Raw genomic sequence first — 16,824 nt, forward strand, 5'->3', positions numbered from 1 at the left:
TGTCTTCTGCTCAATTTTTCGGTCTCGGCCAGCGTCACAGCATGTAATAAAACTCACAGGGAGCCCAGTGGTCAGAATTCCAAGACATTTTCAGCTTTAGGGCATATAGAAATTGACTTCATATTGACGCCTTAGACAGGAACCGGAAAACTGACATTGTTGCATGCACTGTCTTGGCTCTTTGAATATGCTCACTCCCTGTTCTGTTCATAGGATATTCTGAAGTGATTATCACTAGCGGCACATTTTACTGTATTTCAGTGGCATGTATGCATTAAAAGGTTTCATTTTATTTAAAGACAAAAGAGAACTATCCCGCATGTCAATGATAAACAACAAACAACAATAATCTTGCAAAAATCTTCGCTACATGTCTGTGAAAATTTGCTAATTCTCGTGAAAATTAGCTGGGAACCATCATCCACACCATGTTAAATCATGGAAGAAATGGGCAGAAAATGCCCTTCTTTTTTCGATGATTGCGCTAATATTATATATTTTTTGCTCAATGTAAGATATAACTCAGATTACAAATTGACTAGTGGTGATGTTTCCCAAAGCACATCATCATATGGCGAATAAGTTGGCTGTGACGACCTTCGAAAGTTAGGGCCCTAATGGCAGGGCCCTAATTTCCGTGCACAGTCCAGATATATAGTGGTCTATGATACAACACTTTTGCGGCATCACTGAAAAACTTATGCAGTACTGTTATCAAAATTCTCATAACACCGTTCGACAAACCTGAAGTCTTTTTGAAATAAATATGCTTGTATTTTTCGCTTCAGGCTCTGACGCCAAAATAATGAATTTCGTAGTCGCAATCGCAAGATTTGGCTGCGTTTCTGGCGCATGCCGTTCATTTGTGGCGCAAAATAATACTTGGAAACAAAGAAGAGTAGGCACTATGTACCCCCGAATTAGAATCTAATTAATTCTAAACCGAATTAACTCTAATTCAAATTAAAATCCTTACAACCAAGCAACGACAAGGCGATAACATAAACAAAAACCCAAGCGTCGCTGTTTGAAACAAAAGCGCCATATACTGCGACTTTTTTATTGAGAAGGACAACGCATTTCGGTGGGTGTTACAAGTACTGCAAGTACTGCTTCTTTTTTGCAAAAATAAAAACCCTTTTCACATACGAAAATGTGCTAGGAAATTTTCATATTTTATAGAAACTACAGTAGAAATAGTATAGATGTCGAGTATTTTTTATTTAAAGGGACAGTATCATCGAAAAAAATATCCATGTATGGAGCTGATTTTTTTTTTACTAGCATTTCTTATTTTTCTGAATCAGAAAAACATAGTTTGAGGACCGAACTCGGTGAAAAATATTGCAACCACATTTCATTTTCATGATTCATTTTCATGAGCGAACCACCACTATACAAGCATGGCCGCCAGTTTGGAAGCATGCAAAATTACTACAGAACTGGCGCAGATAATACATTATTGACGCTACGCTTACGCGGTCGTTCTTCTGATTGAGTTGTCCTTAGGGAGAGGTAGCCTTAGGTATTGCCTATAAAAATGTAACGTGACAATTGGAGGGAGTGACAATTGGACGTGACAATTGACAATGGGAGAAAATATCACGTGACAATCACGTGATAAACGTCATACATTGGAGGGAGATTGTGATTCAAGCTGGAGGAATTCCTTTGTTGAGCCGCTAGAATCCGAAGGAAACAGCGGAAATTGCCTACGACTATTTAATGAATTTAACGGTGATGAATAAGTGCGAAAAACGTTTTGGCCTTATAAAATTTGATGAAATGACCAGGGTAAAAGTTTTATTACTGGCGGTCAATTCAAAACGGCGCAAACATTTAAACAGTGAAGATAGTGAAGCACGATTCAAAGTGTGGTACACCTTTCGTACTTTGAGCGGCGATAGCGGGAAAACGGTGTGGAGCTTCGAGGATCGGTCTTCAGTTCCCGGACCAGAAAGGTGGGGCCTATGCAATGTCAAATTTCATCAAAATGGTGATACTGTCCCTTTAAGAAAAAAGAAAGCTCATTATCTCCCTTTAAGAACCAAATAGAATACCAACCAAAAATCATCAAAATCGGTCTATATCTAAGTGATGATCAGAACTTTTCGATACCCCCTCGTAAAGTCTCTGAATTTAGTAGAATTTTCATATCCGACTAAGTTTTGGCTACCATCTCTGTTGACCCGGGGCCGCCAGTAACCGTCTTAGATTTTCGGCAGCCACTGCATTATAGAATCGGTATGGGTCTTTAGCCTATTCTCATGTCTCACGTATATGACACAAATAACGGGCACTTCATGGCTTCTGATTAGATGTTTAAATTAATGATGATATACCTTAGTTTGTCAAAAATTGTAAATGCCTACACACTACCGTAAAGTGGGGCTATTTGAGACAGTGGGGCTATTTGAGACAGTAAGGTAATGGTATAGTAAAATCGCTGTAAAATGAAAACCGTTTGATGTTTTTTCGTCATTTTTGCTTAGGCTAATGTGGAATTGAACAGTGAATGCTCTGAATAACCTTTTTGAAAATTTCGAAAAGTTCTGAAAGAAATTTGCAATAAAATACGAAATACAGAAAAACGCACAATTAAAGTTGCTCGAAAAGGACCCCTACCTGCAGCTTAACCCGCGCCCTGGTGGGGGGGGCTATTTTTTGCCCCCCTCCAGACTTTTCGATATATCTCCAGAACCGCTGCGCCGATCGTCACCAAACTTTCAGTACCCTCCCGGACATCAATTTTACACATGGTGACCAAAAATTTTTCCAAAGGCTATGATAGGTTGGCCGGAAATAAATGACGTCAGAGTGACGTCATGTTCTGCCGTTTTCGACCCAAAAAAGGGTCTCGCGGGAAGAGCTGTCAGGCCTATAGCTTTGCAAATACAGAAAAATGATAAGGACATAAAAGCTGTAGAATTGACAGGGCTACAAAACTGCTATCTCGGATTTTTGAAATTTTTTGATTTTGACCCCCAAAAATCAAAAAATAATTTTTTTGGATATAATGATCGAAAAATCCAAAAAGTTTTTTGAATTTCGCAAAAACCGGAATATATGTGATAGTCCTTACCACCTTTCATCCACATACCAAATTTGAGAATGATACCTCTTTTTTTTGGCGAAGTTATAGCGAAAAAACTTCAAAATTGATGACGTCAAATTTTCAAACTCAATTTTTAGCAGTTCTAGACCCCGTAGCGCAAAACAAAGACCACCATTAGACTCCCCGTGACGAGCTGCATCGAATCAATACCCATTTTATGCAAAACTATCAGCTTTAAAATTTGACCTTTTTTGGCCTGACCTTGACCTGACCTTGACCTGAACTTCACCAGAAAGTGACCTAAGCTGTACCTGATAGCCTTATAACCAACACCATTGAGTTGGAAATGAAAAATTGGCCATAAAACATGCATCACACAACCTTAGTAAAGTTGGGCTCATGTGACCTGACCTGTGACCCTTGGTGACCTGACCTGTGACCTGACCTGGTATTGTCAGTGACCTCTAATAGCAACATATCTACTAGGCAACCGACGCCCTATCGCTGATTCTCGAAAAATGCGTTTTCCTCGGTGTTATAGCGCATTCCCTAGAAGACCCGTGAACGGTGAAACATTTCATCTTTGACCTGACCTGTGACGTCATCGGTGACCCCGAGGTCAATGAAATTTGATTTCCCTTGACAAATTTGACAGGCCTTTCGAACGCCGTTTGAATTTTGCGGATCCGTCCAGTAGTTTCGGAGATACGAGGGGGGGGGGGGCAAAAAATAGCCCCCCCACCAGGTCGCGTTATAAACAGACCCCACCAGGGCGCGGGTTAAAAAGTTGAAGTTTTAGCAGCTTCGCCACTGTATCCATCGTTACTACCATTTTGCTTATAGGCTAAGCACATTTTTCATGAAAATATTATATATTGTTAACGGTACTGCCGATTGCGTAACCCATTGTCTCAGAATCCCGATGATGCCCACCTGGTCAAACCTCAACGGATATGCCAAATAGCTGATGATAGCGATGATGCCAGGGGTGGAGCTTCCTATTCACTTAGTGGGGCGCCTGCCCCACCAACTTGCCATTTTCCCCCACCAATAAGCGTTTTGCCCCACCAACTTAAGCCGATTTGCAGGACTTTACTGCTTAGCAAACCTATGTTTTTCGCATTGAGGAGCTTTGAAATGTCTGTGTAATGCAAAATATTATCTCTGTAATGAAAAGAATTGATTCATTGTTGAATTTTATCTAACTTAACAATCGGACATTGTAGGTTTGACAACTTTTTGCCCCACCAACTTTCCTGGAAAAGCTCCACCCATGGGTGATGCGATGCACCCGAGAAGACTTACCGCCATCTACTTGAAGTGCATCGAACGTTCGACATGAGCAACACCGATGAATCGGTCGTGGTCATAAACGTGCAGTGGGTTCATGGTAGGTACCTACTTCAAGCAGCAAGCAATATTTACATGTTCGTAGTGTAACATAATAACCCTTTAGCTGGTGACCAAACTAGTTGTTCTGATGAATATGTGCTTAAAATGTGCTTCATCAGTCACTGACTCAGTCGACAATCAACATATGTCTACCGTGGTTGACCAAAAAACACCACTGAATGTTATTTAACACATGAACGTACTGTTAGGTGAGCCTATCCAAGTACTTGATGTGGTAGGGTAACCGGCCAATTGATACAGCATGCAGCGATCGAGGAAAATTGGCATAAAATCAAAACCGTTAAACATTTTTCTGTTATTTCTTCGCATGGAGATGTACAATGGAACAAACAATCATGCAGACCATTCACTCAAATGTTTTCGGAAACCTTTTGCCTTGTTTGATTCATTACAGTGTGCTTCATAAGGTAGCGAGACTGTCTCAAATAGCCCCACCGACTTTCGGTATATCTGTTTTCACGTCACCGGGGCTATACACAAAAACTTACTTTCAAAATTTTACTGTCGATGACTTTAAAATAGTCCTTGATGATCATCCTGTCATTTTGAAAGCTATGGGTCACATCATATTATGATAGCCTTAGCATATAATGATGCAATTTTATACCCTACCGAAATGAAGTGTCCTACGAAAAAGGAAAAGATTGAATATAAAGGTCATATAACAGTCTTTGAAAAAAACAATTTTTGCCAAAATGATCAAAATTCAATTTTCAAACGCATGGCGTTTAAAAAATTATCTCTAGCGTGACCGATTTTCTTTAATTCCTTTGCAACTAAAATTGTCTTAAATAGCCACACCCTATGGGGCTATTTGAAACAGGCTTTAACATAAAAAATAACCTTAATCATTATTACTAGCTGAACCAAAATGCACCTATATTAAAGAGCTCACAGAGAACTACATTTTTGCAATTTACATGCTATAAGAAATATGAACCGTCTTAAAGGGAGAGGCCAAAAACTGTAAAATCCGTTTCAAATAGCCCCACTTTACGGTATTCGTAATTCCTCACTTTCTGTCTAGCACAGTTACGGATCAATCTGTTGTTTCTCGTCCTGCATCTCGATCTGACTTCTGAACCGAGTGTTTTTCTTGATATAGCTTTGATATGTAGATTGGGTTCTTCAATCTTTTGAGGATTTGCTTTTTAGCTTTAGGTTAGGTAATAGGTACTATTGAGCGCAGAATCCGCGCTCATACCGGGACCGAAGCGGGACAGGTCTGGTGTATCAGAGAGTGTACCGATAGTGCGCTGCGGAACAGTATCCCATCCAGGCGGCTGCTGTCTGGTGAACTTGGGTCAGCCGCCGCACGGAAGGCAGCCGCCCCGGCCTCCCTCCCCCCGAGTGGGGGAGGGAGGCCGGGGAAGGGGAGCTATTCATGCAGTCGCAGCCCGCGCGGAGTTAGTGCGGCAGTGTGTACTGTGTATATTGGGATTATTTCTCCAGCAAAGTTTTGGGTTTGCTTGAAGTCTACTGATCACGGTGGCTGTTTGCGGGGAGCGGGCCCGGGCGGTGTAGCAGATAGCTGTTCCCCTACACAGGCAGGCCACAGACATGGTGAAACGGTGTATTACTGTAATATGGCCGACCAGCCGGGGAAAGACCCCTTTCTGTAGGAATGCGATTAAAGAGGCTTCTGTATTTTAAGGTGTGCCGTTACGTAGTTTCGGATCATTCTTAAATTCCTCGCCCTCTTTGCTCTCACCGCAACGTTTTATAGAAAAACTCCTGATGTTTTTGGCCTTGCTCCTTGCTCTTAACCTTGCTCTTCCAGACCACGAGCACACTTTTTATTAACTATAAATGGAAGTTTGCCATGTTTCTCAAAAATGCTCATCTCACCTTAATAAAAAAAAATCCGTCCCTATCAAATAAGTACCGGAAGCACAAATCTCACCGTAAGTCTGAACCGAACTAACTATAAGCGAAAATGCCACAACTTCCCTATGGCCACCGGCATTCTGTCTGAACTAGACTTCAATGTGACGTCAATGTGAACGTCAATAACGTCAATGTGACATAACAATTCACATTTATTGGGCATGCGTCACGAATGCGTGCCCCTCGGTATTACCGTTATGAAAGTTGCCCGAATCGGCGCTTAAGAACTTTGTAATTTAGAAATTTAACCCTCGCCCGTGGACGGCATTTCACCATCCTTTCCAGTGGAGGATGGGGGGGGGGGGGGTACGACCCCTTCTGCCGTTTCGAAACGCGTCGTCGTAGAGCTTAGCGGAAAAACAGCGTATTGCTCTCGACGAGAGCTCGCGATTGCGCATATTACTTTTGACCATAGGTCAATATATGACCTAGGTTTGGCAGGTTAAAGATCAAAGTTCGGGAAAATCGGCATTTTTAACTTTGCGCGCCTGTAGCGTCGCCGCTATGGCAGATATCGTCATGGAATTTTCACCATCGTATTTCTGGATGAATGTGGTGCATTTTGGTGTATAGTTTGTCACATTTTACGCGATAACTTCCGGGGCAGAGCGCCCGAAAGCCGGCGGGGTCGCGTTCGCGCCCCGGGTAGTCGAAAATGCCGTCTGACAGTTGGGGTCGGAAATGTGATCTAACCTGTCGACGACTTCTCTTTGACCCTGAGACGCTCAATAAACCAAGTGCCCGAGCTTTATTTGGCCGTCAGATTCGAATTCAGGGCCAAAAATTACCGCCGGAAAGTCAAACTTCAAGAGGTCACCAGAGGTCACTGACCTGAACTAGACCTGACCTGACCTTAACCCTACATAGGTCAATAGAGGGTGTGTCAGTGCCATGTCAGTCACTTTTGACCCAAACAATGCCAAAGTGTAACCGACATCATCGTTAAAAGCACGAAAAACTACGATTTCGTGCAAAATCGGCCTGACCTTGTTACCCTTGTGACGTCATAGCTCTGTTACCTGTCCTGACCCGGTCATTTTTCCGCCAAAAACTGCGCAAAGGATGGTCCATAAGGCAGCCGGAAAGCTGGCGGCACTACGTGCTGCCTTTTGTCGCTATTCGTGAAAACCCTCAGGAAGGTGCGGCCCTTTCCACGGGCGACAATTAAAATAAATATCACATAGTGCACCAATCTTCCTTTTCATCTTTAACACAACCGTTTTAGGAATCCTCAATGCAAAAGATGTCGAAGCCGGAACCGTAGTCGGTCGGAGTGAACAGTTTTATTAGTAGTCGGAGTCCTTCAAAATTTGTCGAAGCCCTGGGTGCTGATAAAACTCTCGCTGTCAATGAATTAGAGTTGACTAATTCATTGTTAGAGGAAATGACTGCAATAGAGGAATGACTGCATGCTAGTAGCAGCTACGTCTAAAAACGAAGGTTAACAGTTTTTCAAATAATAAAACAAGACATGCCAGGAGTGTCAGCTATATATTTCTTCAGGTGAAGTCCTGGGGTTTGTCGGATAAAAGGTTGAGTAATCAAGTCTATTCTCATTGCACATAATCCAGCGATGCTATATACAAGTGCTGCTGATCATAGCACTCCTAGCTCGCACTAATAGTTGAGACGTTTCAAGCCCCCTGAATATCACATCACGAAAAAAAATCAGGCATCAGCCTCTTGTCACTGAGTCACATTGGTACTAATATACATCTTGCACACTAATCACATGTAGGTAACATAAGTAAAATTTATAAACAAAACACTGTTCTTTAACATAAGATGACTAACAAACAGAACGGTTTAGTAGGAAGTGTGGCCGCCCGCTGCCTCGGAGCACGGCCTCCAGCCGCTGCCTCATCGAGGCCACCAGGCTCCGGAAGTAGCCGGGGCGGCGCGGCGGCGGAGCTCCTCCCATTTCGCCAAGACGGCGGCCCAGAGCTCGTCCTGGTTGAGCTGCCGGCCGGCTGGCGCAGCTCCTCCTCCAGCTCATGAACCATTAGAGACCACACATTTTCGATAGGGTTCAGGTCTGGGCTCATTGAGGGCCAGGGGATGGCAAGAACCTGCGAACAAAACCATATTTGTTACTCACTGTAACGTGATATAGGTTGACACATCGGTCATGACTATGAAGCTGTATGGTGCAACGAATAACACCTGTTGGAAAGTGTTTGATCATTACTGAGCAATTTTGTAAGGTATCTTAACTTTTTAAATAATTGTTTAAGTTATCTCAATAAGTTTATAACAGGCGGGGACGAGGCGACCAGGGGCAAAGCGGCCTCCCGCACATAGCCGTAGGCCTCGCCTTCTCTAATTGGGATGCATTGTCGTTGGGGTGAAAATGAATAAACAGATAAATAAATAAACAGCATCTCAAGATTTTTTTTTTTAAATAATGCCATTTGGTCACCGGTCACCTAGCTAAACCATACCACAACAGGCCGCCCCACACTGGACCTCGCATGCGGGTTTTGAGTTTGCGGGCATAATACTAACTCATAGAGTAATTAGACCGTACCCTCATGGTCACTTCATGAATGCTGTGAAGCCGGTGCACCTTCAGAAAACTATATATGGTCGCAATACCAGCATGAACGAACTAAAATTCGACTCCAACGAAAAACTCGCAAACCTCGTAGAGCTTGCAGACCTCGCAGCGAGTAAAATCGAAAGTTGACTCAAAATCAACTTTTGGAATGCGATGCAAGGTAGCTCGGAAGCTAAAAACATGCAGACTCGCTTGTTAGATAGTAGCGTGGGTCGCTCAGCTAGATTGTATTATTTGATTTTGAAAAAAAACCCGAAAACCCAAAAACTCGCAACCCGCATGCGAGGTCCAGTGTGGGGCAGCCTTCAGAGTTAGCAGCCATGATAGGTTTATGATGCCACTTACTGAGTTTGCGTGGTCTTCAAACCACTGCTTGACTGCCCTCGCTGTGTGGATAGGGGCGTTTTCTTGCATTATAGTCCAGGGTCGCTCCTCGTCGGGGCGCATTTCCTCCACGGAAGGCAAAAACACCTGCCGGAGTAGTGAAGACATATTTAACAACAATGAAAAATGCACATGTTCACAAGGGTATACGGTCAACTCAACCAGTGACAACTTAACCAACGTGGTTTGTGACAATAGAGCCAATGCATTTAGCACACTGGTTGAGTTGTCACTAGTTGTCACTGGTTGTCACTGGTTGTCACTGGTTGTCACTGGTTGAAATGTCGCTGGTTGAGTTGTCACTGGTTGAGTTGTTACTGGTTCAGTTGTCACTGGTTCAGATGTCACTGGTTCAGTTGTCACTGATTGAAATGTCACTGGTGGAATTGACATGGAACCGTTTGCAAGAGTGCGGGGAAGACGGCGTGCTGGGCAAAAACGATATCTACCTGGATATGACTTGTGCCATCGAACGTTTACTGGCATTTGACCTGTTGCACAAAGACCATAAAACGTTTATCTTAGGTTTTGTCTCTTAGACACCCAGAGGGCAGGAAACCGCCAACCATTGTTCAGTTGGTTCGATTTTTTTATGTGCTCTGATTTTGTCTCACAAACTTTACAAGCATTCAACGTGAACATAAAATGTTTGAGCTGTGGCTCTTGCGACATTAAGCGAGATCCGAAAAAACACTCGCTATTATTATCAATCCTATCTTGAAGTAAATAGTTTGACACTTTTCTAATTTGAAAATGTTTGAAAAAGACCTGTGGTCGAAATAAGTATTACATTCTGTCAAGTAAAGTATATATTTGTACAGCATTAGTTTTGGTAATTATCGAGGAAAAAAGGTCATGTTTTTACATTTTCTGCTATTTATAAACATGTTCCTCGTACAAGCACTAACCTCATTAAATAGTTTGACACGTTTGATCAATTAGACATGCTGTTTAATCGACATATTATCATCTGGCCCGATTAGTCATTATGGCCCGATATTATCATTATGCTGGCCCGATTAGTCATCTGATACTACACGCTCGTCTTGACCGAGAAATGCAGAGACAACAGCAACAAATAATAAAAGAAAAGTACGAACCTCCACCATGCGCCTGTCTTCCTCCTCCGTCGTCTTCCGTTTTCTTCCACACTTATCATAGCGCGCTTTCAAACCCCTTTTCCCTTCCTGCTCATAACGGCGTTTCCACCGTCTGGCAGTAGTTAGAGCTACACCGAGAATCTCTGCCGCCTGCTTGACAGAGTGACCTTGATCGAAAAGCAAGATGAGCCTGCCCTTGTCAAGATCACTGAGGTGTGCCATCACGCTCACGTTGACGTCTAGCCGCACACACTCCACGCGGGCTGCGGCCGCATACTGCGGCTCTCCTTTCCCGGCTTTCCGCCCCACTCGGAACAGAAACAGCCAGGTCATGTTATTCCGTGACCCTCCTAGGATACTGTGCCGCATCACACTGATCGGTACACTCTCTGACACACCAGGCCTGCCCCGCCGGCGAGTTACCTAAGTGTGGAACTACCCAGCGCCGAGCCGGCCGGATGACGTCACACCACGGCCATTGCCGGCGCGGCGGCAGACTGGCCGAGATTGGCATGGTCTTAACTTGGCGAAGAGGCATCGGACGCCAAACTTCTGCTGCAGCTATTAATCACATTTCATGCGTTTCTTCCATGTGTATGAGCTATCAAGTCCTTCGAATACCTAATGTGTAGGTGAGCGTACCTGCATTTAGCAGTGTATGCTATGCTATGTGGATGGGCACATCCGACAGTCGACACACTGCGCAATGGATTCCGATATTGCTTGGCTGATTCTGGCTTTGTGTCTTCGAACGAACCATTGAAAGGGAGGACGTCATTTTTAAAGGTTGTTAGGTGCACTCAAACGTTTTAAGATAAGCAACTGCTGATTGAATTTCTGGCGAGGGTTGGTGGAACGCTCTGTTTACAAATGAGTATCTACCTACCTACCTAGTACCTACCTGCAATGGCAAATAACTGGGTCGCGGTCAGTTAGGCATGATTCACGAAGTCCCTTATCTTTTATTAGACTTATCAAGCCCAATGTGCAACATTTGCGTCTTTTCGCGTTGTATCGGGTAGCAAATGAGAAAATCTGCTTCTTCTCCACAGCCCTCAATTCAAGAAACCGTCCTTTTCCTTATCGCATCATTCCGGAACATAATTTTCAAACATGGGTATCTTCCCCACAAAAAAAACTGAAGCAGTTTCCTTCGGCTCCAATGCGCCGCTCGCCCAGGGAGACGGAAGTGCTATAGGTATTCTCGGCGGTCCAGTCTGCATTCTGCAGCACACTCAAACTTGGCGGACCCCCAGCGCACGACTGAACGATTCGTATTGTTGTGAGTGACTGTGACAATTCACTGGTGGTTTCGGAATAATTAACAGGCGGCGCAGCCCAGTGCCTCTTACAAAGAATTACAGTGGCGAATGCACTATTGCAGAGAAGAAATGGATTGAGCAGATGCCCAACCTCGCTGTATTATCAACTAAACATTAGGTACGCTTTACATTTTAATCAGGCAATCATGTAAACAAACGACTTGCGAGTTGCGACCCTTCCGCCTTACATAACTCGGCAGAATGCCCCTGAGTCGGCTAAACTACACTGCATCTCTTCAAACCTTAAGTATTTTACAATTTACCACTCAGCTATGCAACAGGCTTATAATTCACTGCTCAAGTCTCAACCCCTTTTCCCTATCATCTTTTTGGCACCGTCAATCGCCATCTGCGCTGCCCACTGTCCAGCAAATAATCCGGCCGTCTCCAGTTCTCTGGCAGGGGCTTCCAAACTCAAGCGAACTCGCCGAAGTTTCGCCATTCAATGCGCAGGATCTGTACAATTGAGTTTGAGAGCCTCTGGGTTGGCTCGGCGCGCCTGCGCCGCGCCGTTGGTCCGGCCAAGTACGCGAGTGACGTCATGCTATAAGCGTCATCCCCCGACCAAAGTCACCAATCAGAGCCCTAGAATCGACTTGTAGTTCCACACTTAGGTAACTCGCGCCCCGCCGTGGCCCAGCCCCGGTCCCGGTATGAGCGCGGATTCTGCGCTCAATAGTACCTATGCTTGAATAAGAAGGAAAATAAGCTGTAACTTGACCTAATTCAGTTCATGTACCACGGTTCGTCGGAAGGTCATCTCAGGCTCAAAAGAAACGGTATATACCATTCGAAAGCTGACGGTGAGCTGAATCCAGAAATGTATTTTTTATCAAAATCGATCGATGGCCTTTTTTTAAATTGCGTTTTTGTAAAAACTTTATAATTTTTTAATCAACGGGCTGTCCCGGGCATTCTTGAAAAAATAAACATGTTTTTTTCGAGTTCCAATGAAAGCTGAACGCCAAAAGAACAATATTTAGCGAAGCAATATTTCCTAACATTAATATGCGTCTCCCACAGCCGACAATAAGGCGCAGTCACACAGCTCAGTGTCACGATGGACCAAAAACAGCCACACAGAAGCGTGAAATGACCCTTATCGACTCGCAGACCCGGCGCTCTCGGCCCGCCTGACCGGCCACGGGAAGAACGTTCGGCTCTCGTTCTACTAAACAAATGTCATATTTGTCAGTTTAACTGGCTGCATCGCTATTAAAGTTATTCAGGATACCTTTGAAGAAAATTCATTGTTCTGCTTGATTTACAACAAGCTTTAATTTACATTTTTCTTATACATGTTTTGTTCCATCCAGCTGCGCTCAGTGCCCGCGCAGGGGAAGTGAGCGGGGTTTTGCTGTCAGAGGCTGTACTGGCGACAGCTGCTCGGCCGTGCGACCGGTCAAAGGAATTACCCTGCCCCACCGGGCGCTACCCCTACTCCACCCGAGCTGAGGCCGGTGCAACCTCTGACATTTCAGCGCGGCCAATTTTCCTTATATGGGCATGATACCAAGCTCAATTGAGCAAAATTTAAATTAATGCATGATGTGAAGATGACAGAACAATCAACTTTCTTCACAGGTATCCTGAATAACTTTAATAGCGATTTGGACATTTAAACTGACAAATATGACATTTGTTTAGTAGAACGAGAGCCGAGCGTTCTTTCCATGGCCGGTCAGGCGGGCCGAGAGCGTCGGGTCTGCGAGTCGATAAGGGTCATTTCACGCTTCTGTGTGGCTAACTTTGGGCCATCATGACATTGAGCTGTGTGATTGCTCCTTATTGTCGGCTGTGGGAACTGGGAGATGCATATTGCATATTAATGTTTGGAAATATTGCTTCGCTAAATATTGTTCTTTTGGCGTTAAGCTTTCACTGGAACTTAAAAATACATGTTTATATTTTCAAGAATGCCCGGGACAGCCCATTGAATAAAAATTATAAAGTTTTTACAAAAAACGCAATTTTCAAAAAAGGCCATCGATCGATTTTGATAAAAATTATATTTTTGGATTCACATCACCTGTGACAACGCCGTTTGGTTGTGGTTGTCGTTCGTCGGTTCTCGGACTTCTTCCCCCGCCCCTCCCCCCAGACGCAGAGTGTCTTTGAGAAGAGGTGCGCGCGCTCCAGAGCCCCGAGGTGAACTCCCTCCTCTGGTCCAGAGCCCAGGGTGCGCGTAGCCAGGCCGAGCCACTCGTTACTGGTTCAAACCGGTAGTGAGTGTCCTTTGCCCTGATACGCCCACTCCAGTTCTTTTCCATCAGGCGTAGCACCTGAGCGACCGGCGGCCACCGCACCTTCTGATTTATTGTACATCAACAATTAAGCGGCGGCGCCCGGCGCTGGTGACGCATGCCGATGCGTCTGGATAATGTTTACACTGTCACACCGCGCGGCCGAGCCTGCACGGGCTCAGCTCCGGTCCCGGTCAGGCCGGATCACGTCGGAGGAGCAGATGGGTGAACACCGTACAGTATAGGTATGATCAAAAATGAAAATTTAAACCAGCTTAATGCTAGACGTTACAATACCCTAGATGCTAGACGTTACACACCGTCAGCTCTCGAATGGTATATATCATTTCTTTTGAGCCTGAGATGACCTTCCGACGAACCGTGGTACGTAATCTTCGAATTTTAGTAGCTTTATCTTCAAGAAGGAAAATGTCAAGAGCTTATGACCAGAAGGATCCGTATCCTACGTATCCTAATGCTCAAATTGTAGGAGCTCCATTGTCAACGGCATCACTTCAATTACTGAAACAGTAGCCGAGCTATAATTAAATCATTTTTAGATGGCCATGTTTGCGCGATAACTGTATGGTATTTAACCCGCGCCCCGCCTCCCGTTTTTCGCCAATAACTTCTAAACGCGTTACGCCAGCGACGTCAAACTTTCAGTACCTTATCATACATCAATTTGACACGTTCCCTGAAAATTTGAGCGAAATCCGTCGGAAAATTTTTGAGAAATTGGCGTTTTAGTGACGTCATGTTCGCCATTTTCGCCTAAAGAACGGCAAAATTTCAAACGCCGCTAACATCTTCATTTTTAAAGGAATCAAGACATAACAAAAAAGGTTATACGTGATTCTACACTTGTACTTGTACAAGTGTAGTGTATGTACAAGTGTATGTACTTTGTCTATCACATGGCTATCTCGTTTTTTTGAAAATTTTGGATTTTGGCCCACATTTTTTCTAAAAAAAACTGACTTTTTTGGAAAAATAATTATAAAATCCAAAATTTTGAGCAGGGCTGCGGAGTCGATGGATTTACGGCGACTCCGACTCCGACTCCGACTCCAGCTTTCAAAAACCAACTCCGACTCCGACTCTGACTCCGGGCAGAAATGTCGACTCCGATCGACTCCAACTCCCGACTCCGACTCCGCACACCTGGCAGGGCTGCGGAGTCGACAGATTTTCGGTGACTCCGACTCCGACTCCGGCTGGGGTTTCCAATATCGACTCCGACTCCGACTCCGACTCCGGTCACAACTGTCGACTCCGACCGACTCCGACTCCGACTCCGACTCCACAGCCCTAATTTTGAGTGTATCGAAAAACCGGAATATATGTCAGAGAAGTGGTCTATGTGCACCTACATACCAATTCGGAAACAAAAATAGCACCATTCGATTCGCCGTGAAAAACTGCATCAGATAGACACCTTTTTAGGCCTTAACAACCAACCTCAAAATTTGACCTCACTTGACCTGACCATGACCTGACCTCGACCTGAAATTCATCCAGAGGTGGTCCATATCACTTATTGAGTGTGCCTATTGAATTCTATGAGTAAAATGACCCATAAAACATGTGTCGCACATGCCCTTTTCTATATTTTTTTTTGGTGACCTGACCTGACCTGACCTGACCTTGACCTTGACCTTTGAATGACATTGTATGCAACGAATATTGTCTTGGTAGTCTAAGAACACTTTTTGGGCAATCAGTCTCAGTCCATTCTTCGGCAACTACGGTGCAACGCCGATACTGTAGAAACTTGCATTTTGCACCCTTGACCTGACCTTGACCTGACCTCTGACCTACTTAAACAAAAAAATTTGAGCTCTTAAGATCCGCCTTGTTGAGAGCTTTCGATTGCCGTTTTCCCCGTCTTTCTACGACCATCGGTTCGGAAGTTAGACAGGGGGGGGGGGCAGAATCTGCCCCCCCCCCCAGCAGGGCGCGTATGGCTGAATAGCCCAGCGGGGCGCGGGTTAATTGATTTTACGGGATCTGTAGTGTGCACCAAATATGAGAGAAATTGGCTCAGCCGTTCTTGAGAAAGGAAACTGCTCCTTTCCAGGTGTGCACGTGCATTAGTATTTAACAGTTAACACCCTACATATGGTAATGTGTCGTTCGATATGTGCCCGTTGACAGTCCCAAAATTCAGCACAATCGGCCCATTAGCGGCTGAGCTATTGCAAGAATAAATTCATTTACTGGCGAATTCCCCTGGCGAGAGGTGCCTTCCGCTACCGTTTGTTGCCGAAGGTTCAATAGGTTCAATGGGCTGCCTGCCGAAACCACCGATCCGATTTCGTCGGAAAATACGTGTAACGTTAACAAAACGCGGTCGTATGATTTTTCACGAAAGTTTATTGACTTTTCGATAATATTTTGGGTGGATATTGGTCAGAAAAGAATGCTCTCTCCGAAAATGTAGGTTTCATAGCCATTGATCAGCGTTTTCAATACGTTTTGATGTTGTAAAGGACATCGCGCTCCGCGCGAATTAAATTTTCAAATAACAGTTTCGTTATTAAGGAAATGGTACGGATCATCACTTTTTATTTCCTTTCCTCTGATTACACGTACATTTGCCTGCAAAATGGCACAACATTCATTTAACCCTCGCCGGACCTATTGGTTTTCTACATACGCGCCGGCCGAGGGGGGGGGGGCGGGTACGACCCCCCCCCTCGCCGTTTCGCCCCTGGTGGAGCTAGCGCGTCGCGGAAAAAACGAGCGTGTGCACCGTTACGAGACGCAGAGATTGGTACCCGATTTTAAGGTCCTAGGTCAACCGGTGACCTCTGAGGTCAGGTCAAGTGCCCCAAGGTACGGTTCAGTTTTTGGTGAATAA

At 44.5% G+C, this 16,824-nt stretch overlaps 2 protein-coding genes across 2 annotated transcripts in view; one reads left to right on the forward strand and one right to left on the reverse strand.

The window, feature by feature from the left end:
- LOC122392460 (eukaryotic translation initiation factor 4E transporter-like) overlaps positions 1–16,824 on the forward strand; it is a 309,584-nt gene that overhangs the window by 136,299 nt on the left and 156,461 nt on the right. The gene's annotated exons all lie outside the window — the stretch shown is intronic.
- LOC122392464 lies at positions 7,828–10,802 on the reverse strand. Its single transcript, XM_043387336.1, has 3 exons — positions 10,397–10,802; positions 9,258–9,383; positions 7,828–8,424 (listed from the first exon to the last, which is right to left on the reverse strand). The coding sequence occupies exons 1-3, from the start codon at positions 10,763–10,765 to the stop codon at positions 8,131–8,133; spliced, it is 789 nt and encodes a 262-aa protein (XP_043243271.1). The 5' UTR covers positions 10,766–10,802; the 3' UTR covers positions 7,828–8,130.

This window comes from Amphibalanus amphitrite, unplaced genomic scaffold (assembly GCF_019059575.1).
Source record: "Amphibalanus amphitrite isolate SeventyFive unplaced genomic scaffold, NRLGWU_Aamphi_draft 000023F_arrow, whole genome shotgun sequence".
In the NCBI taxonomy this organism is placed as follows: domain Eukaryota; kingdom Metazoa; phylum Arthropoda; class Thecostraca; order Balanomorpha; family Balanidae; genus Amphibalanus; species Amphibalanus amphitrite.